This window comes from Ochotona princeps, chromosome 20 (assembly GCF_030435755.1).
Source record: "Ochotona princeps isolate mOchPri1 chromosome 20, mOchPri1.hap1, whole genome shotgun sequence".
Classification (NCBI taxonomy): domain Eukaryota; kingdom Metazoa; phylum Chordata; class Mammalia; order Lagomorpha; family Ochotonidae; genus Ochotona; species Ochotona princeps.
Window position 1 is genome coordinate 13,647,304 of NC_080851.1, and position 27,592 is coordinate 13,674,895.

At 42.2% G+C, this 27,592-nt stretch overlaps 1 protein-coding gene across 6 annotated transcripts in view; it reads right to left on the reverse strand.

The window, feature by feature from the left end:
• Positions 1 to 27,592, reverse strand: part of ICA1 (islet cell autoantigen 1) — a 133,347-nt gene that overhangs the window by 13,400 nt on the left and 92,355 nt on the right. For 4 of the 6 annotated variants that reach the window (XM_058678317.1, XM_058678316.1, XM_058678314.1 and 1 more), the window contains exons 7-12: positions 27,209 to 27,334; positions 26,367 to 26,465; positions 11,401 to 11,495; positions 8,755 to 8,807; positions 6,366 to 6,428; positions 6,224 to 6,265 (exon numbers count right to left, since the gene is read on the reverse strand). In XM_058678317.1, coding sequence (XP_058534300.1) covers positions 6,224 to 6,265; positions 6,366 to 6,428; positions 8,755 to 8,807; positions 11,401 to 11,495; positions 26,367 to 26,465; positions 27,209 to 27,334 — 478 coding nt within the window. The remainder of the gene's footprint in view (positions 1 to 6,223; positions 6,266 to 6,365; positions 6,429 to 8,754; positions 8,808 to 11,400; positions 11,496 to 26,366; positions 26,466 to 27,208; positions 27,335 to 27,592) is intronic. The other 2 variants (XM_058678318.1, XM_058678315.1) reach the window with 1 other exon arrangement.

Here is a 27,592-nt window from a genome sequence, read left to right on the forward strand (position 1 = left end):
TCTCCATTCCTCAGGCCTGGCTCCATGACAGACACCTGCTGGAGGCTTCTCCGAATTGGTACAGGTACACTGCATAGGACTTCTGATTTTTGCTTTGGGATTCTAAAATGCAGTGATATCACGTGGAAGGAAACAGGTTGAAAAAGTGGAGTGAGACTCCTGATAATGCTGCCGGAGCTTCTGGATCCAGCCCATCCCTGTATGTGCTCAGTTATATGGACTGATATTTTTTTTTTAAAGAGTTTTAAACCTAAACTGTTTGATTAGGGCTTTTATCACTTGTAACCCAAATATCCCCAATACCATATCCTGTCAAACTCAAACTTCTTAGCAACAGAGATGAGAAAGTATGGGTGATAAGGCCGATATTATCTAGAGCCAGGTTTGAACACAAACTTGATCTACACTAAAGTCTGTCATTGACTTTGGCCTATCATTTAGCACCCTGGTTATTTAACAGTTAAAGCAGGCTGCACAGTGAATTTTTTCATTTCAAGAAAACTTATTAGCTAAAAGCAATGAAACTGGCACTGCCTTGAACCATAAAACATGGAAGCTCCCAATTATTGCACTGATAATTAAGATGCCTGAAATTACTACACATAACTTGTAAGAAAAAAACTTAATTACAAGTAGAAAAGGACACGTTGAGGTCTGTATTCAGACAAGTCAAGACTTGAGAAATAACACTAGTCACTTGGCTTGGGAGAACCATGCTATCATTTTCTTTGAAAATAATTCCACCCAACAGAGAGAAAAAAAAAAACAGGGATGCAAGCAGAGATGATAAGGTCTGACAGCAGCTCCTGTGCCCACCCCATTGGAGCGAGGGCTTCCTCCCACATAGGTGAGCAAGTGCTGCCACTGGCTCATGGCGTTTTCCTCCTGTTTTTATCTGAAAGGATAAGCGAGGTTGGGGAGCACTCTGGTGCCAAACCCACAAAGCTCCTCCAAGCCCCTGTAGGCTTCACATTAGATAACCCAACCACAGATGTTACCATAAAAATAAGAGCCAACAGACATGACGTAGCCATGTTCTCACCCCTCTGTCTCCAACTCCACGACCCTCCACGCATCCCCCTTGCTGTGCTCCCCTCCCTTCCAGCTCCTTCTAGGAGCCTCCTGTGTTCCCACCATTATTGGGCTGTGGTATCTTTGGTCTCTGCTCCTTCAATCCTTCTCCCCCTGGCCTGTTGTGCTCATCCTTACAACAATCACTCTGCAACTGGTATTACTGTCTACCCGCTCCTGAGGCCTCCCTCCTTCCACAGCCATACACTACGTCTCTACCCTTTATTCACCTGTCTGGAATTACGTTCCTGTCTACATTCTACACTGAAATGGCTCTCTTGAAGCTACCAGGTAGATTCTCCTGATCAATTCCAATTCTCTTTTCTTGGACTTTGACCATAATAGTATTTTGTTTGTGCCACTGCCTCGCTCTGAAAATGATGTCATCCTGGAAGCCATCATGAGGTGGGTCTTGCAGATGGCCTGCCACTTCCTTGAAACCACCTTCCCTGCTGCCTCCTTCTAATCTATTTGCCCTAAGCTCTCACCATAAGACACCATATCTCTTTGTCTTGCAGCTCCTATCTGTTCCCATACTTCCAATCTATCTCCAATTCTAGGTTCTTTCTCAAACTCTGATGACAAATTTCTATAGGGTAGGAAAGATCAGGTGCAAAGCCCCCAAAATTTGCCAGTTGGCTAGGATGCTGGCACTCTACAGAGGCCCCCTTCTGCTGGGGTCTTTGCTGAGTCCATTATGAAATGAATCCCTGGCTCAAAATCCTTCAGTGGCTCTCCAGGGCCACCGAGTAAAGTGGCACTCATGCTGTCTTTGGGACCTCCACACTTCAATGGAGCCCTTTTGGTGAGCAGCAAGAGGAATCCCACGAACCAGCCAGCTCCTCTGCTTGCAGAGGCTGAACATGCTTTGCTGCCTTCCTATCTGTTTCAGGACCTGCTGGGTGAGAAAGCAACATATCTGTCTCCACAAGTTCATCTTCTCTAACTCATCTGACAGAAGACACCCAGCTGAGGTGAACTGTCTGTGACCAGAAGCGATGTGTTACAGGTCATCTGGTGGGGGACCCTTGACTCCCAGGTCAAGGTGCTCCCTCACTGTGGTACCTGCCTGCTCATGAGACTATTCTGGATCTCACATGTAAACTACATGACAGTTTTAACGACAGATGCTTCTGCCTGCCATGGTATAGCGGTCAAGGTGCTGATCCGATACCCCCAGCATGCTTCTCTATGCTGCTCTAGGGTTAGAACATAAAACCCTGTGCCCCAAGAGAAACCATACACCAATGAGCTCTACATGCATGATGACCCACAGGCAGGGGAAGCTCTCTGACGTCCAGCCTGTGGGAAACTGGTGACAGCTCACTCGGGTAACATTTTTGAAATCATACTGAGTTTCATGACCTCAGCATAAATGAGGAATGCAGAGGATGGAAACATAACTACACAGACTGAAAATGAGAGCACAGGAAAACAAACAGATAAATGTCACTGCACCCGCCTTCAGGTGCGTGTGAAACAGGAAGACTCGGCTCTCTGCTCTGCACTCTCCCCTTATGACTAATCTTAAGGCTACACATTGGCAACACAGAAGAAAGCCCCCCACTAAACCCCACACAGACTCTTTCCTCACGTCACCCAAAAGACGGCAGAGGCAGGAGGGATAGGAAACCAACTTACAAAAACGTCTAACAAGAAACATATTCATTATGGAAGGCTCTGGTCAGAAACTGTATTTGCTTAGACTTCAATAATATGTCTTGTAAAAACTCCCTTCTGGTTAAAAAAAAAACAGACACTGATACAATACTTGATATAATAGAACAGATCAGGGAACCTGCCACACTCCAGTTCTGAAAACAAAACAGTACATCAATACAGAAAAACATAAACAGTCCCAAATACTTGTTGATCACCCCCAAACCTGGCCCCTCATCTCAATGCTCCATCTTAGCAACCAGACAGCCTTACAGATTGCACGGAGCCCGAGCCAGGGTCAGTGTCTATCGGATCTCCATGAACATCTTTCTGGAATCAGTCTACATGGAACACTAACAACTATCCAGCAGTTCCCAGGAGGAAGTGCGGAGAGCTTCAGAGTGTATCATTGTTTCTTGGAAGGGTCAAAGGCTGCAGCACATTCCAGAATGCTGAGGAGACAGGGAAGTGGGGACATTGATGAGCAAAGATAAGGAGCTTTGGGCTTGGAAGCTGTGAGACACCTAATCCCTACTGTGTAGGACGTAACCCTGAGTACCAGAAAAAGGCTGAAGGTACTCCTCACTGCACGTGACAGTGGGCCATGTGGCCAGAGTTAAGACCTACAAGTCCAGAAATAATAACTGAGGGAGCAGCAGCAGCTTTTCAGTTGTTGTTTGTTGCTTTTATTTGTTTTTGGCTTACTCTTGTCCCAGAGAAGGGTCTTTCGGGCAAGTTCCAGTCATAAGATTTAGATGAGCTGAATTTCATCCAACCCCCTTCTGCTTTTACCAGCACTTTTGTTCAGTCTTACGGTAGTTATTTTTCTTGACTGAACTTCAAGGAACACAAACAACTTCTATACAGATTGATGGCAGACTGTCACATTTGGTTGCCCAAGGATACTGTAAGCCAGTTTCATGGGTCTCCAAATGTCAATGGATGTTTTTTATCATTGAGGATGGTTTTACAAACTATGGTCAAATACTTGCTTTCTATTACAACATGCATTTAGGAGGAGAAAATACGTTTCACTGTGACACTGAATCAGAGTGGTTTTGGGGCCACGGTTGTTTGAGAATGGTCACTGCTGTCTTGGTAACATTGGACCTCAGTTTTATCCATGCCCTGTCTCACAGATTTTCCAATGGAAGTCAACTGACCCCACTCAGCAGAGCACTGCAGCTCTGTAAAGTCAGTCATCTCTGGATTATGCTATTTCACTCTTGGTTTAATGTATTTTATGTTCTAATCAACATCTTAATTTGGGAGTTGGGTCTTCCAACAGTTTCCCAAGGGCACAATCTGAAGTCCAGAAATCAGTGAGCATTCTCTTCAGTTGAAACAAGTACTCCGTCACCAGGAACATCTGTTCACACTCATGGTCATGGGCATGTCCAAGCTGATGCCACCTATGGGTTTCTGATACAACAGGAGAGGCAGCCAGTGGGAACCCTCTGCTGGTGCCTGACGAAGCAATATGTGGGTTGGTGGTGACACAGAGAAACGAGAGATCATGGCATTTCCCAGCACTGGAAAGCTGTTTTCTGATGGACAATACGTAATCCAAGGAAGAGCATAGTTAAATCTCTACATTTGGGAGTAAATTGATCAAAAATGATATCTGAAAAAAATGGCATCTGAGTTATAGTTCTACATAGTTCACAGACACGGATATCCCAATGATAAGCCAAAGAAGTAGGAAAGCTCTTTTTTTTTTTTAAGAAATAGAAAGCTACCATATTATCCCAAGGCATCTTAGCATTCAAAAGGAGTTTGTGAAAGTAAGCATATATCTCAGAGAAGCAGCACTTCTGATTTAAATCTGTGAAGAAATACATGGCTGCTACCAAGATCACCCAAGTCCAAAGCTAAGAAGACCTTAGACTCATGTTTGCTATGCCTGTGGAAAGAAACTCTGGAAAGTTACAGTAAGGTTGGGGATATGTTGAAATTGAAGTGGGGCAGGGAACAGGAAAGAAAAATGTTAATGTATTTTTTCATAATTGTTTTGTTTTTGCACTAATGTGAATGTTACCACCTACTCAAAAATTACACTTGTTAAGATAATTAAATAGGATGATAATAAAAGCAAAAGAGAATGATATGAACAAGCTGTTGGGAATAGCAGAAACAATTCTACTAAGGTGGGTTGGAACCTGAGTCTGATTATAAATACCTTCACTAAATATTAAGACTTGCTAAAAACGGGTGGTGAGGATCTAGGCTTCATTATATTGTTGTCTATCTATCACTTTTAGTAAGATTAAGATATTTCTCTCTCTGAAAAAAAATTATAAAAAGTATATTTCATCAAAATACTCTATTTTCAAGACAGGCTGAATTATTTTTTTAACAAAATGGAAGTCATGTGTGGCACTCTGCATTCGCTGCTTGCTTCAGAACTTCATTATCTGCCTTGGTGTCAATATTTACACACGACCAGTCATTTTGATAAAATACACAAACCTTCATGACTTGCATCTGCTGCCATCTGGCCAGGTATTACTAAAGTGCTGTATTTCTACTTTGGACATGCTCTAACCAGTGTCCATCAGTCTCCTTCCCCCCAAGACTCTCTTCCTCTTTCCACTCTCTCAGTGAAAACCACCTGGAGCTCAGGGTGAGTCCAGCTGTCTGCCCTGCTTGGCCCACAGAATCACCTTATCCCATAACTTATCCCATAACTAGTCCTTGTGAGATCAAGGCACACTGCAGTGCCAGCCCCCAGGTCCGGGGATGGGTGTGAGTTTGGCTCAAGGGTATTTTAAACTTATAGCAAGCCATTAAAATAAAAACTCTCAGTAAGAAGAGAACAAAGGCTAAGTTGAGGCTGAACTTACTCAGTTTCCTGCAATCACTGAATCACTACTGCCATTCAAATCCATGGCTCTGAGTTCTCTTGGAGCTCGTCTAGTGACCCTCGGTCTCATGAACTTGGATGTAGGGCTTTCCAGACACGTATGCCCTGCATTTAACTAATAACTATGGCTGCATGAAGGTAGGAAGCCACCTGCACTACTTTCCTAGTCTGATCTCAACTGATTATCCTCTAAAAAGACACACTGGGTCAAAGACCATGAAACATCTTTACATAATGAGTTCTCCAGGCCTGAAAATAACTCCATCAGGCTCTTGCTATTGGTTCCATTTTACAAATGAGGAATTTAGGTTTAGAGAACTTTAGTATAAAGCAAATGAGTCAAGGCCACAGAAGCCATTGATGGTAGAACCAGTATTCACACCTCCGTCTGATTCTGAAATCCATGTCTTCTCCCTATTACAGCATGTGCCCTTCGACAGAATGTTCTGCGTTAGTAGTTTCCGCATGATGAAATTAATTACAGTGAAGATGAGACACTCACACAGATCTTCACTTGTGCTTGTGCATATTTAAAGTCATTAATAAATAGTGACCTAAACACAATCCCTTAGAAATGCGAAAAAGGGAACAAAATTTAAATTGCAACATGGAAAAATGCATAAATCTTACCACCTTCTTCAGATTTCATGTATAACAGTCCATCTATGGGTTCTTCAGTGGAAGGGAAAGAAAATAAAATTATCAGGTTTTCATTTTATAAGAGATTTGAGTCAAATTATTAAAACTGAGGAGCCTTCTTAATCTAGCTTACCTGAACATGCGTTATTCATCACACTTTTGTCTAGGGCAGAGAAAACATCTTTTCCATCTTCGGCTGTAATATAACACATGTGGCTGGTCAGCACCAGCTCAGGATGGTGTGCATGCGCAGTTACCATTGCAGTGTGAAGCAAGTGCACAGCAATCAGAAAGAGACATAGCCACCAACTCATTCATGCAGAAGCTGGGGTCTTCAGATTATATTTCACCTTAGCTATTGGCTCTCAAGAAGTGCTATTAACAGCTTTAAATCTTTGCTTGATTGGGGAGGTAACTTGAAACTATGTGACACCAATCTAATAATTCTCCTTTCATGTACAGACATGATTTAAGCAATTGACAATAACCTGATGATGCTAATGAGCATTAGCCATATGTGCCTGGCTGAAGTTAAAAGGCAGCTAAGAGAAGAAAAAGAAAAAAACAACCAGGAAAGGTTACCAACTACATGGGACTAAATATGCATTTAGCTGCTGTGTATCACTTCAACCCGCAACAGGCAATGCTAAGGAGACAGTAAACCAATGCTGCTTGCCAAGAAATTCAGGGAAGGGGAAATGAACAGGTGGAACACAGAGGACTTTTTGGGCAGCACAAGTATTTTGCATAGTATTAAAATCTCCAGTACCCACAAAATGTACAATGCCAAGATTGAGCCTTAATGTAAATTAGTAACTTGGGTAATAATGACGTATTATGCCGGCTCATTGATTACAACAAATGTACCATTCAGGTGTAGGACGCTGGTAATGAGAAAAGCTATGTATATATAGGGACTGGAAACACGTGGAAAGTCTCTGACATTTGCATCTAATTTCCCTCTGAGCCACAGAATAACATTAAACTTGACCTGCTCCTGTGTTCCTTAAATTTTCTGTAGCTCACATAGTAAGAGACAGATGACACTTCATTAAAATAGCTTCCACTCTGTGTATATATAAAATAAGAGATTGACATTTATAACCTCAAAATATTATGCAAAAACCATAGGTGGTTATCCTGTGCCAAGGAAACAGAAAATCTGACTCCTCTGCATTGTCACTTCTTGTGTGAATATATAATTTTTATAGATTTATAACCTGCATACGGATACAATATACTGGAGTTTGTATTTCCCTGGAGATCTGAAACTGTTCTGTTTGATGACCCTGATTCATCTGTTAGCGATTCTGTTACTCCACTGAAGACTGCTCAGGGTGAGTCCTGGACGGATGTAGAAAAAGAGCTGTTCCACGGCCAGATGAGATCAGGGCTAGTCTCTTCACTTCCTCTCCAGCCTATTTCTACCTGCTTACATTCTAGAATATTACTTCTCGTACCTTCATGTGATCCTCCTGCCTCACAGACTCTGCCTTGACAAGGCCTGTAGTAGAATTTGGCTTAGCTTCTTCTCTGAGCTCCTCAACTAAGTTAGGTGCCTGCTCACATGGATAGGGCCCTTGCCACTTCCCCTTTGCTGTGTTCCCCCAAAGTAGGAACTGCTGGGTTACTTGTAGGGCACCATCTGCTGTTCCTTTTGACTGGGAGCCCCATCAAGAAGGCCCAAGTAGGTCTGGCATCCTCCTGTCTGCCCAGAGCCCAGTGCCATGCCTGGCACCAGGGCAGCACTCAGTGGACATCTGCTGAGCAAACGAACAATCCATGGGTGAAGGCAGACATGTGTGAATGGATGACAGGAGGCCAAGCATTAGAAGCTAAATACTGAGTCATTCTGTGTTCAAAGGCAGACAAGAACAAAGCCAATGGAAGAGTGAAGTGAAAGACAAAGTGGGTAAAACAAGGTGTTGGCAAAGCAGGAAAACAGGTGGGCAGAGACAGGAGGTGATGAATGACCCACAGGGAAGCTCTAGGATCGCCAGGAAAGATCAGCAGAGCAAAGGGTGCAGCAGGCACAAGCAGACAGGTCCCAGTGAGGGCAGACTGAAGAGAGCGCTGAGCTGAGTTTAGTTCTGCTGTAATGAGAGGCAGAGCCAGAAAAAAGCTGGCAGCCATGGCAGGGGTGGCAAGAGCTGATGAGCCCTTCGCAGTGCATCGTGCCATCTCCCAACCTGAAGACTATCAGAAATAGTATGGGTAACAGCAGAAATCCTACTGTCTGCCATGCACTGGCTTTCTGCCAGGTCTCCCATATGCCTGCTTCTTGGAAGCTTGGCTGCTGAAGTGACTTATTTCATGAAAATTTTGAAGTCTCCTTCTAAAATCTTTCAATAATGCTAGTGGTTCGACCTGATTAATACTTGAACATGTAAAGCTGACATGGGGGAAGCATAGTAACATGCCTCTTGTCCACTGGAAAAGCATAAAGGCTCAAGGAGGAGTTTGCACAGAGAAAGCGAGTTGGCTATGGAGCAGAGAGAAGCCAAATAAAATTCAAAACTTACTCTTAAAACAAGAGGAGTCCTTGTGCTGGTCTTCATCCTCTATAGAGATCAATCTTGAAAGCAAAAAAAAAAAAAATCTACGGTAATCAGTTTCTATAACTGATCAACTAATGACATAGGCAATAAAGATCTATTTCTCCACTTACAAGGACAACAAACACACACACACATGTGTGTGCACAAAGAAATGACTATACAGTCACATACAGTCTATACACCTTCTCAAGAAGAAATACATTGGCTAGCTTTCTGTCCCATTCCACAGGGACTGATTTCATCATGAGGCACAAAATCTGTATCTAGATGGGCCATCAGGGACAATGAAGACAGCCCATATAGTTAAACAGTAAAACACCAAAGGTCTAGTGGCAGTGTATTCTGATTCCTGTTATTACAAGACAGGACATCCTATAAGGTGAACTCCGATAGCATGAGGTAGACAGCAAGGTCGCCGTCAGTCTAGGCTACTCATCCATTGCCTTGTCTTTAAAGACAAAGACATCATTCGTTTGTTGCCTCTGAGCTTTTCTCCTATTGCCAGGCCTCACTTTCCCTGTTCTTCATGAACTTAATTTTGTTAAACATTCACAGTCATTCTAAATAGTTTCTAGGAATTGCCTTTGATACCTTTACAAATTATGACAGACTAGCAAAGGTTAGGAATTTGAATTTAGTTCACATGACTCAAGAAAATCCTGGGTAGTTCTCTTAAGAGCAAAGGTGAATGTTTTATTTGGATTGCATTAATTCACATGGAAAAAATAAAGTGCTAGAACTCATTTTGGGCCCACCTTTTGCTACACAAAAGCAGTGGGCAGGCCGTTAACAAACACAAGCCTCATCTCCATCAGTTACGCTACAGGGAAATGCTTGCATACAGAACACTTTGAATTACTGTGGCACGGAGTAACATGCCCAAAGCACCTAACATTGTGCCAGGCATACAGTTGCCCTTCATTTCATGATGGCTAAGTGTTATTATCATTGCTAGCAATAAGGTAAACATAGCCATCTGCTGCAGATGATAAAGATCAGATTCTACAGTTGGTTCTACAGTGAAAACTGGCTTAATTTTCCACAAATGAAAATTTTTAGGGTTTTCTTTAAACGATAATTATTAGCAGAAAATATTCCTGTGGGACAAAAATGCAACTGAGTTTTTCTTTAGAAAGACAGTGCAAATATAAGCCTGTCTTGTTGTAGAGTCTCATCCAAATACTGTGTGTGAGGAAGGCACAACAAGCAGAGGCACGGTCATTTATCTTCCAATGCCAGGCAGTTTGAGGATTAACCACATCCTGCAGGCTACTCCATCTCCCAAGAAAATCACAGATTCACATTTGAACCTTGCATGAACCATATATGCTGTAAACTTCATCTTTAAAATAATGGGAGGCACCTTTTTTGACAAAGGGCTAGAAATGGAGATGGACTAGCCACTTCCTGCCCTGGAAGCCGCTTGCCCTGCTTCACAGAGAAAACATCAAATCTCAGCAAAACAAAGCAAGATGTCTAACTCAACATTTTCACAGAACATTCCTTCAAAGCTCCATGCAACATGAAGGCAATCATACAGGTTATCCTGTCTCTAAGGGAAAACCAGGGGATTCCCTGTTGGGGATGAGACCTCGTGAGTCAGCGACATAACAGCAGTCAGGGTCCAGACACTGTGAACATTCAAGGCTGGGGCTGAGACCACCAACAATCAGGCCGTGTCCAGACACTGTGAACATTCAAGGCTGGGGCCAAGACCACCAACAATCAGGCCGTGTGCAGACACTGTGAACATTCAAGGCTGGGGCCGAGACCACCAACAATCAGGCCATGTGCAGACTGGGAAACACTCTAGGCTGGGGCTGAGACCTAAAACAATCAGGCCATGTGCAGACACTGGGAACATTCAAGGCTGGGGCTGAGACCACCAACAATCAGGCCGTGTGCAGACTGGAAAACACTCTAGGCTGGGGCCGAGACCTAAAACAATCAGGCCGTGTGCAGACACTGGGAAACACTCCAGGCTGGGGCCGAGACCACCAACAATCAGGCCGTGTGCAGACACTTGGAAACACTCTAGGCTGGGGCTGAGACCACCAACAATCAGGCCATGTGCAGACACTTGGAAACACTCTAGGCTGGGACCAAGGCCCCAAACAATCAGGCCGTGTGCAGACACTTGGAAACACTCTAGGCTGGGGCCGAGACCCCAATCAGGCCGTGTGCAGACACTGGGAAACACTCTAGGCTGGGGCCGAGGCCCCAAACAATCAGGCCGTGTGTAGACACTTGGAAACACTCTAGGCTGGGGCCGAGACCCCAAACAATCAGGCCGTGTGCAGACACTTGGAAACACTCTAGGCTGGGGCCGAGACCCCAAACAATCAGGCCGTGTGTAGACACTGGCCCTTCCTTGCGGCAGTCAACTTCTCATGAGTGTGCCCCTTCTAAGTACCCCCAGATGTGGGGCTCTTACCAGGATAAGTGAGGCACAGACCTGTAGGCACAAATGCTTCAGAAGTTTGGCCTTGATATGTGTTCAACTTGGAAAGGAGGAAGCAAGACAATCACATGTGTCCAAGGCACTGGTTAGACCTGGTGCTACCCTCCCATCAAAGAAAGACTGTGCCAGGAAAGGAACCCGTGACTTACTGACTCGACTCCTGCGTGGGCGCCTCTATACTCTCCTGTTGGGTGATCTTCTTCTCTTCTTTCTCAACTAGTTTTTTCATTGGGTCTTGCAAGCTCTTCAACATGAGGCATGGATATGCAAGAAAGGGAGGGAAAGAGGGAAGAATAGAAAGAGAGAGGGAAAAGAAAAGCCCTCAATTAGAAAACTCAACTGTCACAGGTTCCAGCATCCCATGAATTAGGAGGTTTGGAAGATTAATCTTGAACCAATCAAGAGGACAGAAATAAATGTGTATATCAAAAGAACAATGTTCCTACACCCATCCTTATGTTTTCCTCTTTGTGAAAAGTTATTTGTAAGAAGGCCTTTTGGCTATGGCTAACTTAATTTTCCAACTTCAACATGCAACTAAGATAAACATTCTGTTCTGCTGGCAGCCCACACACTGACAGTAGCAACTCTATACCACTGAAGATGAGACAATTTAATTTTATTTCTAACTTTGTTTGCTGTTTTTGCAACCTAAAAGCTGCTTTTAGAAAAATAGCAGAAAACAAAATCTTTTTTTTCTCAAACCAAAAATAGTGGTTGAACACATTCTGACAACTCCCACACATGGACAGAGTAGTTACATCAAATCTTGGCAGATTAAAAGTGGATAAAAGTTGTTATTGGGCACACTTTTGTTACAATCATTGTTTTCAAAGTTTATTAAATATTTAAGAAGCATTTTTTTTTACAAAAGTAAATGCCTAGAACCTGTACACCAGGGAAAGGGAATCAAAAAGAGAAAGCAAAAACTAAACAAGAAAGTAGACAAAAGCACCTTTTTTTCCTGACCCTAAATAAAATACAAATGTACAAATCCGAAGGAAAAATGCCAAGATATTTATCTTTCTTTGGTTCTCAAATTGTTAACAGCCAAGTCCTCTTCCACAGGCATTCATGTCTCTCCTGGGTTCCTCCTTCGTAGAGCTTACTGCTCCAGTGAAAGCAGAAAGTAGTCTAGTGTCATAACTGCCCTTGATCAACTAGTGATGGCTTACTGGGGGGCTGAGTCAGAAGGATTCTAAGGCTACATGAGGGCAGAGCAGAGCTGTGACTGTACTGAAGTCTGCCACGGAAAGCAGAAGGGCACTGGTATGACAACGCCCTGCTGCCAGCTCTCTTCCCTTGCAGGGTCATCTTCCTAAACACCCATGCCATCACGTTGCCTTTTCTCTCAGCAACCTACATGGGTCCCCTCCGACTTCCAGTATGAGCCTGTGCACCTGATTTTAAGGATCTTTCTACAAAGTGTCCCATCTTCACTCTTCAAGTGTACCTAAGCATGGGCTTTCCATTTCTCAAGGTGTCCTGCGTGCTCCCTGCATGTACCTTGCTCTCTTCCTATCTTTATTCATTCTATCTGTCCCCCTCAAAAGTCCCAGAAGTCATTTTGAAGCCCAAATCAGTGACCGCTGTTTTCGGTAAAGCTTCATTAAATGTGTCTTTAGGGTCTTATTCATATTTGATCATATCTAGCCTGTATTAATTTTGTCTCCTAATAATTCTTTGTGCTTAATTATTTTGATACATATTGCCTCATCTAATAATAATATGTAATAATGAAAGGATAGGATTTTGAATATTTTCTCCAATAAGACATGTTGCTAGATTCAGAAGATATTATTTACCCTAATTAGGCATTATACAATGCACTAAAATATTACCTGGTATTCCACAAATATGTTCATTTTTAGTAAAGTACTTTTAAAACTAAAAAATTGTAGAATTACACATAGAAAGTTTGGAAAATACAAAAAGTAAAAAAAGCAATTATAATTCCACTAACCTAAAATTTATTATTTTTACAAATTCTTTTTATATTATTTATATAAATTGAACTATTATATATCTATTATTTATAATTAGTCAATACTCTTTAATTTGTATGTATCAATAATGAAAAAATAATTAGAGTGGAGAGTATAAGACCTTGTATATCTTACACATTTACTACTGAATTGAAATAGATAAATATACATTCATTCACCAATATTCCATTGTAGACCCAAACTCTTCTCTTTGACTTTATATCCCATGACTTGAGTTCCTAAAGATTTTCTTGCATAAAGCACACCCACTTGGCATTAGTATTATTTAATATTTTCAATTTACACATAAAGTTACACACATATTTAGAGTATACCCAACGTGCTAGCTTGATACACATAGACATTGCAGAATGTTCAAATCAGGATGGGTCTGTTTACATTCTCAAACACTTATTATTTCTTTCTGAAGAAAACACTCAAAACCTTTCTGGATTTTTTGAAACATACAGTGTGGTTTTGTTATCTGTGGTCATTAGAACTTATTTCTCCCATGTAAGGAACTCAATACTAACCTGGTCTCACCTCTTGCTCTCCCCTACTGTCTCCTAGCCCCATTAATCTGCTATCAACACCCACAAGAATGATATTTTTAGACTCTGTACAAAAAAGATCATGTGGTATTTCACATTCTGTTCTTGGCTTATTACACTTAACATAATAACCTCCAGTTCCACCCCCACCTATGCTGTGTGTCAAAAAAAAAAAAAAATGGCTTCATCCTTTCTGTGCCTGAGTGGCGTTTCCATGATGTCTATGAATCACACTTTCTTTATGTACTCATCAGCTGGTGGATCCTTGTTTCCATTTCTTTGCCATTGAATGGAAAGATCAGTGAACAAACTGCATAGCCTTTGATGGCATACCCAGCAGGACTGTTAGTGTTGTCCCGCAGGCCTCGAGTTGACACAGCCCCAGCCAAGCAATAGAGCCAGAATCACAAAAGCAGAAAGCATCCAGGTTCTTCACTAGATCATATGATACTTATATTTTTAATTTTTTGAGGAACCTCTACACCGTCTTCTGAAATGCCTCTACCAATTAACATTCCGACCAACAGTGCATGATGCACACACTATTACTCTCATCCTTGCCACACATATTACCTTTTGTCTTTCTGATAATAGCTACTTTAATTCTGTAGCCTTTTTAAAAAAAAGATTTATTTATTTTTATTGGAAAGGTGGATATACAGAGAGGAAGAGAGAGAGAGAGAGGAAGATCTTCCATCCGATGGTTCACTCCCCAAGTGGCTGCAATGGCTGGAGCTGAGCCAATCCGAAGCCAGGAGCCTGGAGTTCTTCCAGGTCTCCCATGAGGGTGCAGGGTCACAAGGCTTTGGGCCGTCCTGGACTGCTTTCCCAGCTCACAAGCAGGGAGCTGGATGGGAAATGGGGCCGCCAGGATTAGAACTTGCACCCATATGGGATCCCGGTGCGTGCAAGGTAAGGACTTTAACCACTACGCTACTGCGCCAGGGCCTGTAACCTTTTTTAAATGAAAGAAATATCTTTTGGTTTTATAGAAAGCACACTTACAAAGAGAAGGGGAAACTGGTATCTTCCATCCATTGGTTCACTCCTCAGATGGTCACAAGGGCTAGAGGTGAGCTGATCTGAAGCCAGGAGTTGGGAGCTTCTTCTAGGTTTCCCATGCAGATGCAGGGGCCCAAGGCTTTGGGCCAGCCTTTGCTGCCTTCCCAGGCCACAAGCAGGAAATGGGTGCGAAGTGGGGCAACTGGATACGGACTGGTGCCTATAGAGGCTTCAGGAGCTACAAGTAGAGGCACAGCTACACCACTAGGGTGCTGGCTCCTGTCACCCTTTCTTTGACTCCACATTTCTAAATATTTAAATGAATTCATACAGCAAACAAAACGCGTCTGTGCACACATCAAACGCAGGTGTTAGTTTGGGTAGTGTGGATACACTGGTGAATGTGACAGACAAAATCACCAGATTGGTCTAAGCAGATAATTACGACGGAGTTGAGAGTGATAGGGTCATTACTTCAGTGAACGTGATATCCTTTTTGGGAAGTGACAATTCAGCTGGAAGCTTAGAGGCAAGAAGAAACCAATCGTGTGCAGCTCAGAAGATGGAGTGGAGCACAAAGGCCCAAAGGTGGGACCAGATAGGCTTCTCAGGAAGAAAAAGGATGTTTCTGGGGTTTCCTTGAGGTTGGAGGAGTCCCAGCCTCTCACAAGACACAGTGATGCAGGGGAGAGCAATCCTTTATCCAGTCATCGATACTTAACATTTTGTCCGGTTTTGTTTCATCATATGCTTCTGCTCTTTTTATTTTTCTGACACATGATAACTAAGTGTAACAGGTCTGCCTGGCTGCAGGCAGGAGCAGCGAGACCATCAGAACGGGCTCTGTATTCTGGATGGTCAGCCCAAAGCATCCAACAAAAGCTGGGCATGGAAGTATGTGTGCATGCATGCTATTGTGGAAACGAATGACCACATGGATGTCAAAGATGTCCTCTTTTCAATAGATCCGCCAATCATAGTGTACACACACACACACACACACACACAAACACACCCCTTTAATTCCCCACAAAATGGTTCAAATCTGGTAACGGGAAAGTCAGCAGTATTTTCAGACAAGGTTCGGCTGGCTCCCAAGACTCATTTTTAGCATCTATGACACTTGCCCAGGCCTCCTGGTTTGCTCAATTATCTTCTTATTGTGCTTCCTTTTGATCAATCAGCACCAGGCAGGGCCAGGACATGTCTGCTCTCAGCCTGCCGTGTCCAGCTGCCACAGGCCTTGCCTCCACCCATGAGATGCCCTTGACAGCTCCATGGTTATCATCCCTTCTGTCTCCAGCCTGACCTCCCCTCAGAACCACACTTGAACAGCTCTCAGACAACCCCTTTGTAATGTAAACCACTCACTCCTTCTTTTCAACCCCTTCCCTTGTTGGGCCATTAGCGGGGACTCAATTGTTGGCTCCCTGTCACCACCATCACAGTTAAGTCACTATTGTGCTTTACAACAGAATGGCTGCCGTTCCAATCGCCACTTTAATTTATTATTAATAATTCTTGTGACAAGTGCTTCTCTCCTCCTGCTATTGCCATTGTCCTTTGAACAAGCTGGTCGCTGCAGCTCAAAAGAGTTGCTAAATGTGTATTTGTTGGTTAGTAATGTAGATAAAGTTAAACTGAATAAATTAGAACTCTTCAGCTTGGAACTGACAGGCTTGGGGGCAGAATATGGACAGGTTTATCAAGCCACAAGCAAAAGGAAGAGTGAGCAGAGGGGATTGTTTATTAAATACTAGAACAAAGGAGAATTCTGTGTGTGAACACAATGGCATACACACATATTAGTTAACTGAGAGATGATTCACACTCCATAGAACTTACCCACTTTTGAAATGCATAACTGAACATCTATAGCATAGTCACAGAATCAACCCAATCAATTTTACAACATCTGGTGCAGTGCTTGAAGATGGAAAGAGTTCTTGGATTGGACTAAACTAAATAGTCTACACAGCAAGTCAAGAACACCTGCCACACACGCCACTCACTTAGCACAAAACCTTGTATCCAGTGGAGATACAAAGAGCATGAGAGGAACCAGAGGACAACCCAGGTCCCCAGCCATTCTTGCAAACGGGTTCCTGCATGAGACTATCCAATATAAGGCTTCCACAGAAAGCGCTGCCTTCCCCAAGGTTGGATTATAAAGGCTGAACTGGGGGCACAGGATGGAAGTAAATTCTTCATATTATTTTGAAGTCTACAACCAGTGGAAAACGCCTCACCCTTCAGCATACACAGAATTCAGGGTTAACAGCTGCCTCTCTGAGACACGAACACACCTTCTCAGGCAAAGTGAATATGATGAGACTTTCGTCTGGCTGTGTTGGGATGAGGCAGCGTTGAAAATATTTCCAACTCCTGGCTGATGGAGGCCATGTGTCAATTTATATCCAGTGAAAACTGTAATGCATTCTATTTCTAAACCTCCTTAGTCTTTCATTAAAACGGCTTGTGAATGTACCTGTATAGCAGCAACACACAGCATCCTAACAGGCCTGAAAGGTGACGTGGAAGAAAGCATGTTTTCAGATTAACCTTTCTCTGTTCGTGCTGCACCAACATGCTAATAGTTTCCATCCACTTATACATACTTTCAGAAAGCATATACACAATATGTAAGATCAGTATGACAGAAGAGACATGCAGAATGAGCTTGCAAGAGTGTTTTAGAAAGGAAACAGCTTAATATAAGGAGAGTTACTACTTCCTGCATTAGGACAACAAAAGTGACAGCAACTCCAAGGAATGAAAGCAAAGCTACTCAGCAAAACAGTTTACAAAGACATAAGGCCAGCAGCCAGCTCTCAAAGCCTACATTTAGTCTCCAACTTAGACAATGAAGCAATATTTCCTGCAATCTTTAATCACGACATTTAATTTTTTTTGGTACTACCTTCCCTTAATATCTCTGGGTGTATATAAAGATGCCAAAGAGTTTTCTACAGAAGTGTTCAAAATAGTGGGACATATTTAAAAAATACTGAACCCAGTTGGGTGTGTATGTTTGTATAATTAATAGCACATGAGAAATAAAAAAAAGAGGTAACAGTGTTGTTATGGGCCAAGAAAATCATGGATATTTAGTGCAATGAGCCCTACCAACCCTATGACACATTAATAAACGGAAAAAGGCAACCATATTAGGAATACTATTAATTAGCTTTATAAGGAATACCATTAAACTGGGACCAGAAATAATCCAGAATTGTACTATAGAATAACAAAGCAAAAGAGTACAATTAGAGAAAAATATTCACAATTCCAGGGTGGGCATTTGGAGTAATGGTTAAAATGGCTGTGTCCTATACTGGACTACCTGGGTTAGAGATCTACCTCTGGCTCTGAACTCCAACTTCCTGATCATGCAGACTTGGGGAGCAAGCAGAGTTGACTGAATTAGCTGGGTTCCTGACATCCAACTTGAAGAGCTAGACTGAGTTTCTGGCTCTAAGTCTGACGAGACCCCGGCTGAGCCAATGCGGGTATTTAGAGAATATACCAGCAGATGAAAACTCCCTCTCTCACTATCTTTCATAGAAATAAAAACTACAAAGTTTTAATCACAAGCACAAACGCTCTCATTCTTTCAATTCAGATGGAAAATAGAGGGTTGGAAAGCATCAGAATGTTCTGGAGAAGACAGACTTGCGAGATAGATGAAGTCATACTGTGACATGATGTGAGCCTCAGACCCGGAGGTCAGACCTGGGGAAATGGCCAGTGAGCCTTCGCTGGGACGCAGTGGGGAAGAACTGACCACGTGCTTCTGTGCAATGCTGACCAAGCTTGCAGGGAGCACTGAAGACACACTTTCATATCAGTGATTTCTAAAGGTCTCATGGGACTTTAGCTGCTCATCCTATATGAGGTTCTGCACACCATCTTTTCCATGTACAAGAATCATTGCTTTCTTGACTTCTGGATATGGAAAAAGGAACTCAGAATGGCAAGACAGCTGACTTCAGGCCAGCAAACCATAAAGAAGCACTATGTGAATCTAGATTTTTAAAAAGTTAAAACCAGTTAAGAAATGGTACTGAGTAGTCAAGCCAAGAACATTCACTGAACTCCCACTTCAGAGGGAGGTGCCAAGGGAATAAGGCTGCAGTCCAAGTTTAACAAGAGTCACATGTTCCTAGGTGACTGAGAACTGCTATGTAAATTCTACTTCTTGGCTACCAGCATACTCTGTCAAGTATTATTTTTAATTGAGATGTTACAGCTGCACTTTTTAAAAAAGAAATCTCTTAATTTATTTGAAAGGTAGAGCAAGACATACGGAGAAACACACGGACAGAGATCTTTCACTCATTGGCAATGCTTGGAATAGTCAAATACCAGCAACAGCCAAGGCTAGTCCAGGCTGAAGTCAGCAGCCTCAAAGCCAATCTGAGTATTCCACGTGGGTGGCAAGGACACATGTCCTGAAGCCATCACCTCTTGCTTCCCAGGATGCATGTTAGCAGGGGGCTGGAATCTGAGGCCCAGCTGGGAGCCAAACCCAGGCACTCTGATAGGGTGAGCAGGACTCCTGAGTGAGCTAAATCCTGCCCTGCCCAACAGTCACCCCTGGTTGTGCTTTTGAAAGATGGCACTTGTACTTTCAGTCCTCCTATCTCACAGACAGAAATGTCCCTGAGAATCAGCAGTTGGCTGGTGGAAAGCATGGTATCCCCGTTCTCAAGGTCTACCGCAGACTGGGGCACGTGGCCTTGAACATAAATTCAATTTTTCAGAGCTTCACTTCTCTCATTTGAAACATAGGAACGATGATAAGCAGGTGCAGCAGCTAAGCTGCCAGTTATGGTTCCTGATCCTATTCTGCATGCCTAGGTTTGAGTCCTGGTTTCACTCTTAATATCACCTTCCTGTTATTGCACACTTTGGGAGACAGCAGTTGATAGCTCAAGCACTTGGGTTCCTGCTACTCACATGTAAAACCTGGATAGACTTCTAGGTTCCTGGCTTTGTCCTGGCCCAGTCTCAGCTATAGAATGCACTCGAGGAGTGAATCAGCAGATGGAAGTTATCTCACTACTTGCTCTTCAAATAAATTAAATCAATACAATGTGTAAAAACTCATGGAAACAAGGATCCTTAACATCTCAAGGTTGTTTTGAGATTTAACTTTAGAAGATAAATGTACTTTCAAGATGTATGATGCATGAATTCAGCATTCACTGAATCTGATTACTAAACCTAGCCTCTGTAGATGCGAGTCAAATATATGGTTAGACAAGCTCTCCCAGACATTATTTCATCCCCGCCTTTACAGAGTGCTGGCAAAGTGTTAACTACCCACACAACGGTCATACTTTTCCTCTCCCCGAAGGAGGAATAAGGACCAAAAAAAAAAAAAAAAAAACAAAACAAAAACCAAAAAACCAAGTGGGGGATGGAGAGGAAAGCCTGAGCTACCAGCTGCCTGGGAGAACCAATGCCAGCCGCCAGAAGGCATGGATGGACACATGACAAGACATGCCCTGGCTCGTCCAGCTCCAATTCTGCTGGTGGCTTTGCTCAGCTCTGCTAGCCCTTCCCTCCCCAGTGACCTGGATGCATCCCAATGTGCTGTTTCCAACGATCTGGCCAGTAGCAGTCTGGGAAAAGAAAAACTATGCGAAATGCTGTGTGAAGTAAATGACACTGAGAAAACTTGAAAGTCTATGAGGATATGCTGGACGCTCGCCATAAGTAATTGCCTTGTTGGGACTGGTAACTAAAATAGCATCGCAGGGATATTTACCCAATTTTCATAAAAACTACTACGGCTTTATTTTCAAAGCAAGTAACTGCAGAACCATGTGGCCTGTCAGTAAACGCTCTGGTGATTAACTGAGAAATGTGGAGGTGGGTGGAAGGCGGCTGCTAGGCAAACGGATTTGAGAAAAACAAATTTAGAAAAGGATGTCTTCTGGGTTCTGAAAGCTGAAAGCACCTTAGTCTCCAGGATGACATTCTACCCAACAACAGCTAAGACCTGCACCCCAGAGAGAATGGAGGAAACGTGGCACTTTGTGCCAACGCTTATTTCTGAACATGCTCAGAGGTTGTTTTCATAGTCAGGCTTCTTTAGAGTTAAAATCTTGGCATGATCAAGAACCAGTAGCAAAGTCATTTTTTTGCGTTTCTCAGAATGTGCCCTGGTTCAGGCATGGGAAGGCCTGCTGCCTCTCTTGCTCACAGGCCTGCCCGGCCCTCTCTCTTCCCTGAAGGGACTATTGTGAACCCAGATCATCACATGCAGGGCAGAAGGGCACGTTTGGGAATGGAGCTGCTACAGTATTTGTAGAAGTGAGGGAGTAGGTTGCGTTACCCTGAGGCAAGGTATGGTTGCCATTCACAGTCTTGTGTGTGCAATTCATTGTAAAACTAATAACCTAACTTAGGATGAAAACGGCAGTAAAACAGTTAACATTGCGCCAGTGGATTTAGCCACTTCAAAAAAATCTCCATACTTCCAATGGCTGCCTTCTGAATCAACCACAGCATTCCTGAGCAGCCCATTTCCATGACCACTGCAGCTTTCCCATGACTGCCAGCCTTAGTATCACCACCACCACCATCTCCACATATCTGCCTTCACCACCGGTACCTACAATCACCTCATCAGCATCCAATCCAGCAACCAGCCACCTACTACGACCATCACAAACACCATCAATCTCTCATCTCCACCATTTACACAGCAGCCAAGTGGCAGCACTAGATTCAAAGCTGCGTCCTCCTGGATCCAGCACATGTGCTCTTAAACGATTTACTGTGTCAAACACCAGACAGCAAAGTCATAATGTGGCTCTCCAACCTGAAGAGTGGTATTCGAAGTTTCCTGACACCATGACACATGCTTAGAATGCTAATTGTTCTGATTTATTATCCACCTTATGTGTGTATTAGACTAGCTGATTGGATCCTATGAATAAGGAAAACTATGTGTCAATCAACAAGACAATAAAGTATAATGTGTTTAAGGAGAATATTGAGTGTTGAGAGGAAGTGTAGAAATTGGAACTGGTGAAAATGTCAAGTGAGCAGCCACTCAGGCAAAGTTAGCATATTACCTAGCAGTTCTACTCCTAAGTATCTGTTCCAGAAGACTGAGAATCTATGTCCACAGAACACAAATATTCATAGCATCATCATTCGAAAATAACCCTGAAGTGGAAATACCTGAAATGCCCATCTGGATATAGAAATGTGGATCCATACAGTGCAACACTGTTTGGTCACAATCAAGAAAGAAGTACTCATCCATGCTACAATATGGAGAAGTCTTGAACAGCATTAAGTGGGAGAAGCCAGACATTAAAAAACAAAACCAAACATGTATTTGATCATCCGACTCATTTGAAATGTCTAGAAGAGACAATTTGATAGGTAGAGACTGGGAAAAATACATGTTGGAGATAGGCTCCATACTTTTCAACAGGGACATTGACAAGATCACTTCACTGGTAGCTTATGTAATCAATTTTCTATTAATAAGTACTTCAAAATAAACCCTTGAGTATCCTTCCAAAAACAACAGAAGCGGAATGCCACAGAAAGAGATTTTGCTAGCAGTCATTTTTCTTAAATCCAGTGCTCTGATCTTTTCAAAAGTACAAATACAAGGGGATAAGCCTTCTCCTTAACCAGTGTCCAGATGAGCAGGTGCAGTGTTGTAAAGGGGCTCATGCTCATGCTATTCAGATGACCAACCCCATGCACTCTCAGTGAACCAGATCAATGGAGTCAGTGATACAACTGGAATTTTAGATTTTCCTAGGAAAAGTCATTTGACTCCTAGTACCTTCTTATCTTGGTTGATGCCTGCTCTGGATCCAAGGGAAAATAGGATGAGGAAAAGACAACCACATCTGAGGGCTGGTAATTTAAGACAAGGGGCTTCTTCTCTCATAACAGTTCAGTTAGTGCTTTCAAAATGCTTTAGACTCACAGTCTAAATTACTTTCACCAAAATGGAACAGTGCTTTCCAGATCTTATATTCACGTGAAAAATATTCCCAAATGAATTAAAATCAGTATAAATTTGATGCTTTAAAGATAAATAATATGAAATATGCATGTTTAGCAAAACTTCAATGGATTAATAAATGTTCGGCAATTTAAGACTAGGGAACAGCCTACTTTCGTTGTTGGAAAACACTTAAAATAGTCCCTCTGTTCTAAATGTGAACTGTTAGAATTACTAAGTTAACATTCTTTTACAGTAAAACATTCCAAGGCTAAATTTTCCATAAAACAAAAATGCTTCAGAAATCTGCTTATTATAAAATTAAAATGATGAAGGACTATATTAATAAAATTAAAACAAAATAGAGTGGTGCTCGGAATAGTGGTTAAGATGCTGTTTGGGATGTCGGCATCCTATACTGGAGTGGCTAGATGTGGGTCCTAACTCTACTTCTAATTCCAGCTTCCTGTTTAATGTGTCTCCTGTGAGGCAGCACATGATGGCTCAAGCTCTTGGGTTCCTGGAACCTACACAGATAATCCTGATGAAAACTTTGGCTTCTGACTTTGGTCTGCTTCAGCCTTGGCTATTTTGGGCATTTGAGGAATAAATCAGTGGATGCAAAACCTCTCCCTCTCTCTGTCTCTACTTTTGTTTCTGTCTCTGTGTCTTTCAAATTAAGAAAGTAGAACCAATATAATCACATCATGCCTAGGTAAAATAAACTTTGTCCCACAAAGGATTACCACAAAATATCCACAATATGTCACAGTAGCCCCTTGGATATTTTTCGAGTTAGATGGAGGGGAGACTTCCATAATAAAATTATTCTGTAAAAGATCTGTTATGTATTTCTTAGGGAAGGATTCCTTAGAAGTAAAACTTGGACATTCTGGGGACTTAACTTCCCTTTAACTGAAGCGAAAAAAAAAAAAAAAAAAACCAATAACGTCCCTCCAAACAGGATGCACCAAGTGTTTAGCACATTAATTATCATCCTTCATCAAGCATAAAACCAACAGTCAGGAAATACAGCCGCAATGGCACAATTACCAACACACTCAGAATAAATCCTGAAGCAAAGAAAACAAATGGCTCCCTTCTTGTTCACAGTGCTTGGCTGCTCTCTCGAAGATGGTGTTTGCTTTCCAGTCAGAATCCCAAAAGGCACCTAAGGGCCATTTGCTTGGGTACATCCAGAGAACAAATTAACCACGAAGATATTTATTTAACTTTTAAGATCTCCAGGATCACTACATAGTGCCACTCAGAAGAAAAGTGCATGTACACCTCATATAAAATTAAAAGCTTAAAAGCACAGGGCATATCTTGATCATACCCCCAGTTTTCATGGTTTTAGTTTTCATGTTTTCTTTTCTTTTTTTTTTTAAAGATTTATTTTATTTTTATTACAAAGTCAGATATACTGAGAGGAGGAGAGACAAAGAGGAAGTGGAGCTGCCAGGATTAGAACCAGCGTCCATATGGGATCAAGGCGAGGACCTTAGCCACTAGGCCACGCCGCCAAGCCCAGTTTTCATGTTTTCTTGCTACAATATGATATGTGATATACCTAACGGTGTAATTATATCACATTTGAGGCCACATAAAGAAATCAGCTCTCAGCTTGAGATCCTAATGCAATAAGACATGGCTGAAAACTCAGAGCAGCAGTATTATAGAGAGGCATTCAAAGTGCAGGTCATGTAAGATTTGCTTCTGGACACATTCTTAATGTTACTACAACTTGATTATAACTCAACTGACATACTGCCAAGAATGCATCACAGTCAATCCATGAGCTGTTATGGAAGCTGTCATCCCAGGATGTGCAAGGTGAGGACAATAACCTGTCCAAAATGTAATTATGTCCAGAACCACTGTGGGCAAATGCTCACTTAATTCTCCACCTAGAAATCCTCGCATCATCGTTCACTCTTCTTTGGAGGGTGAACATTATGGCGAATATTAAGGAGCCATACTTTCCCCAACACAGGAGGCCAGGGATATAGGTTCTTCCAGAATTGTGGCATCCACTCAATTTCATGTCACATTTTATACATAATTAACATAAACCTAAGGCTGTTCCTTTACTTGGCTGATTGACATAATTTTCATTCAAAGGACTTTTGAAATGGCGCACAAAATAACACCTCACATATATTCTTGCCCCCAAACCATGGCGAACCAGAAGATTCTGCTCAAACCATGTGAGAACTGTGAAGAATGTGCTATAATTTTCATCAGTCCATTGTGATTATAAGGGCTGCTTCCTAAGGTGCTGAAAGCAGCAATAAATCAGAGAAGAAATACAGCCCTTACGAGGAATCATAGGACCATCGGTGTGAGGGGGAAGGCTGCAGGCTCCTGTGTGCGAACATTTGGCTGGACAAAGAAAGGACACTAGGAAAATGAGACCCTTCCTGTCGATGCTCAGAGTTTGCAGACCAGAACAACACAACAACTGATGGCTTTTACCAGACAGCCTGTGAGTTAGCCTTGACAAATGTGCCAGTGAGCTACTGGGAGGATAACCAGGAGGAACTCTGCGGTTAGGTGTCCAGACTGGAGTTCAGTCAACTCCATATCAGGGTGGGGGGGATCTCTCCTGAGTTCCTTGTGGGACCCTCAATTTAACCACTAGCATCTTAAGAGAGTCTCATCTCAGTACTTTATAAACATCTTAAAATTAGAGAAACATTTTAAGGCAAAACCAAAACATACAAACAAAACAGCTCTTTAGGTTTGTCAAGCAAGGCATCAGGGCACAAACTGCCCGACAAATGACAAGCAAGGCAATCTCCAGGTGAACTTCAGCTAGTTCTTGCCTGGCTGCTTTTCTCTTTCCAAGACACAACCTGTTAACAAAGCACCCATTGTTCTTTCACCATTGTTAAAATCCTTTTGGAAGCAAAATCACTTCCTTATCTCTATATGCTTTCATTCCCAGCAACCATTAGGGAGAAAAATAATTTCACATTCAGTTTCAATACTGATTCAGATGCTGTGCCTCTGTCTCTTCTAAGAAATCATCAAGTTTGTTGATTTTTCAATTAGAAAATATTGCTGTAGTTTTTTTTTTTTTACCAGTAATTTTATCATGGTGGATTAGTGTCTGTAATTAGTGACAAAATGAGAATACAGAAATCATCCCAAACAATTGATGTTTATGGGTTTTTAAAGATTGCATCTATTGCTGTAGTTTTATAGAAGAATTTTATATGGTACTCTAAGGATAGAATTTTTTTCCAAAGTAAGCAAGAGAAGGAAAATATGTTTGGATTTAGTTATTCAAAAGCAACCAAGTATGCAGTTTATTGCAATCTTCTCTTTAGCCATGAACAAATAATGTAAAGGAGCCAAAACATTCACCGTTATTGAAGAGATCACCCAGTACCATGGATTCTAGGGTTCCATTTGATGTTTTGAATTGCATTTGTGTATGGCTGTCATGAATCTGAAGTCTGAGGCCAAACCAAAAAAAAAAAAAAAAAAAAAAAAGACCCTGCTGTGTGGTGTGCCTCTCTCTTGGACATCTGGAGTCTTGGAGCGTGATGCATACTAAAGCGGAGCTTTGCTTTCGGCTTTCCTACCTTCAGTGTGGTGAACTCATAGGGTTGGTAACCTTTGAAGCTCTCGTGGATGGCAGCCATGGTGTGAGACGTTTTCTCCCAAAAATGAAGCAGGGTAGTCTGGAAAGAAAAGCACTACAGCTGTTTATGTTTTGAATGCTGAGTCACAGGCCCTGGACAAGTGTGAATGTCCACAGCTTTCAAGTTCCTCTGAAGGAGGAGTCCATCTCATTTCAGCACTCTAGTTTCCCAATGGTCCCCATGCACCCTGGGGGTTTAACTAACTGCTCCATTTCCCCCAAGCACTGCCTCCCATGTCCTACACAGTTCTCTTCACCTGGGACCCTCCCCTCTGGATTCTTTCTGTATCACTGAATCCATTTTTCAGAACCCACTCTAATCAGTAATCATCTATTTTAAATATTCTTCAACTGTTTGAGTTTTCCTTGTTGAATGCCTCATGAATGTTTTTAGAACTTTTTTTTTACTTAGTATTTTCTGTCCTAGAGGTTTAGGAAATACAGTCAGATTGTCTCAGCTTTCTGCCTAAACTCCAAGCTCTTTGAGGACATAGAACCCGGTCTTTCATATTTATAACAATACACAGCAATTGGTAACCCACATTCAGCAGACCCCTTAAGTAAATACAAGGATGTATAAAATTACAATGTATGTATAGGGAATAGATACTTGGTTTGAATAAAACCATAGAACCCTAGAAGACAAAGACGTGGGGAGTAAATTATAAGAATGGTGTCCTGAACTGCAAAATGCCAAAGCAGACTTTTTGCTCAAACATCCTTTATGTATTAATCCATGCCTCAAGCACTCTTTGTTCAGCATAACAAATATCACTTTGTTACCTGGTATGTTGCTAGCATGTGAGACAAGAGATTGCATCTGCTTGCTCCAAGAAGATCCACTTTTTGACACACATCCATCTTCAACTTGTCAAAGTTTTTTTTTGCAAGACGTACCTGTGTCTGTACCTGTGAAAGCCAAAGAATCATTTCTGGATTAGACAAATCTGTACTTGATGGAAGTCCAGCAGCAGGTTCCACTCTTTATTACTTGAAAACTCTAGATAAAAAAAATCCTATACTCACTCTTTGCCTCCAAATATCTGAAGTCAAAGGCCAGCCCATTGTGCCTCCTTCCCAGTGGACTTAACACCGTAATTGCACTTTCCTTACTCTTTTGTTAAAATTCCTTTCTTTTGAAGGCAGTCAAACTGGCCACAGTGTGGA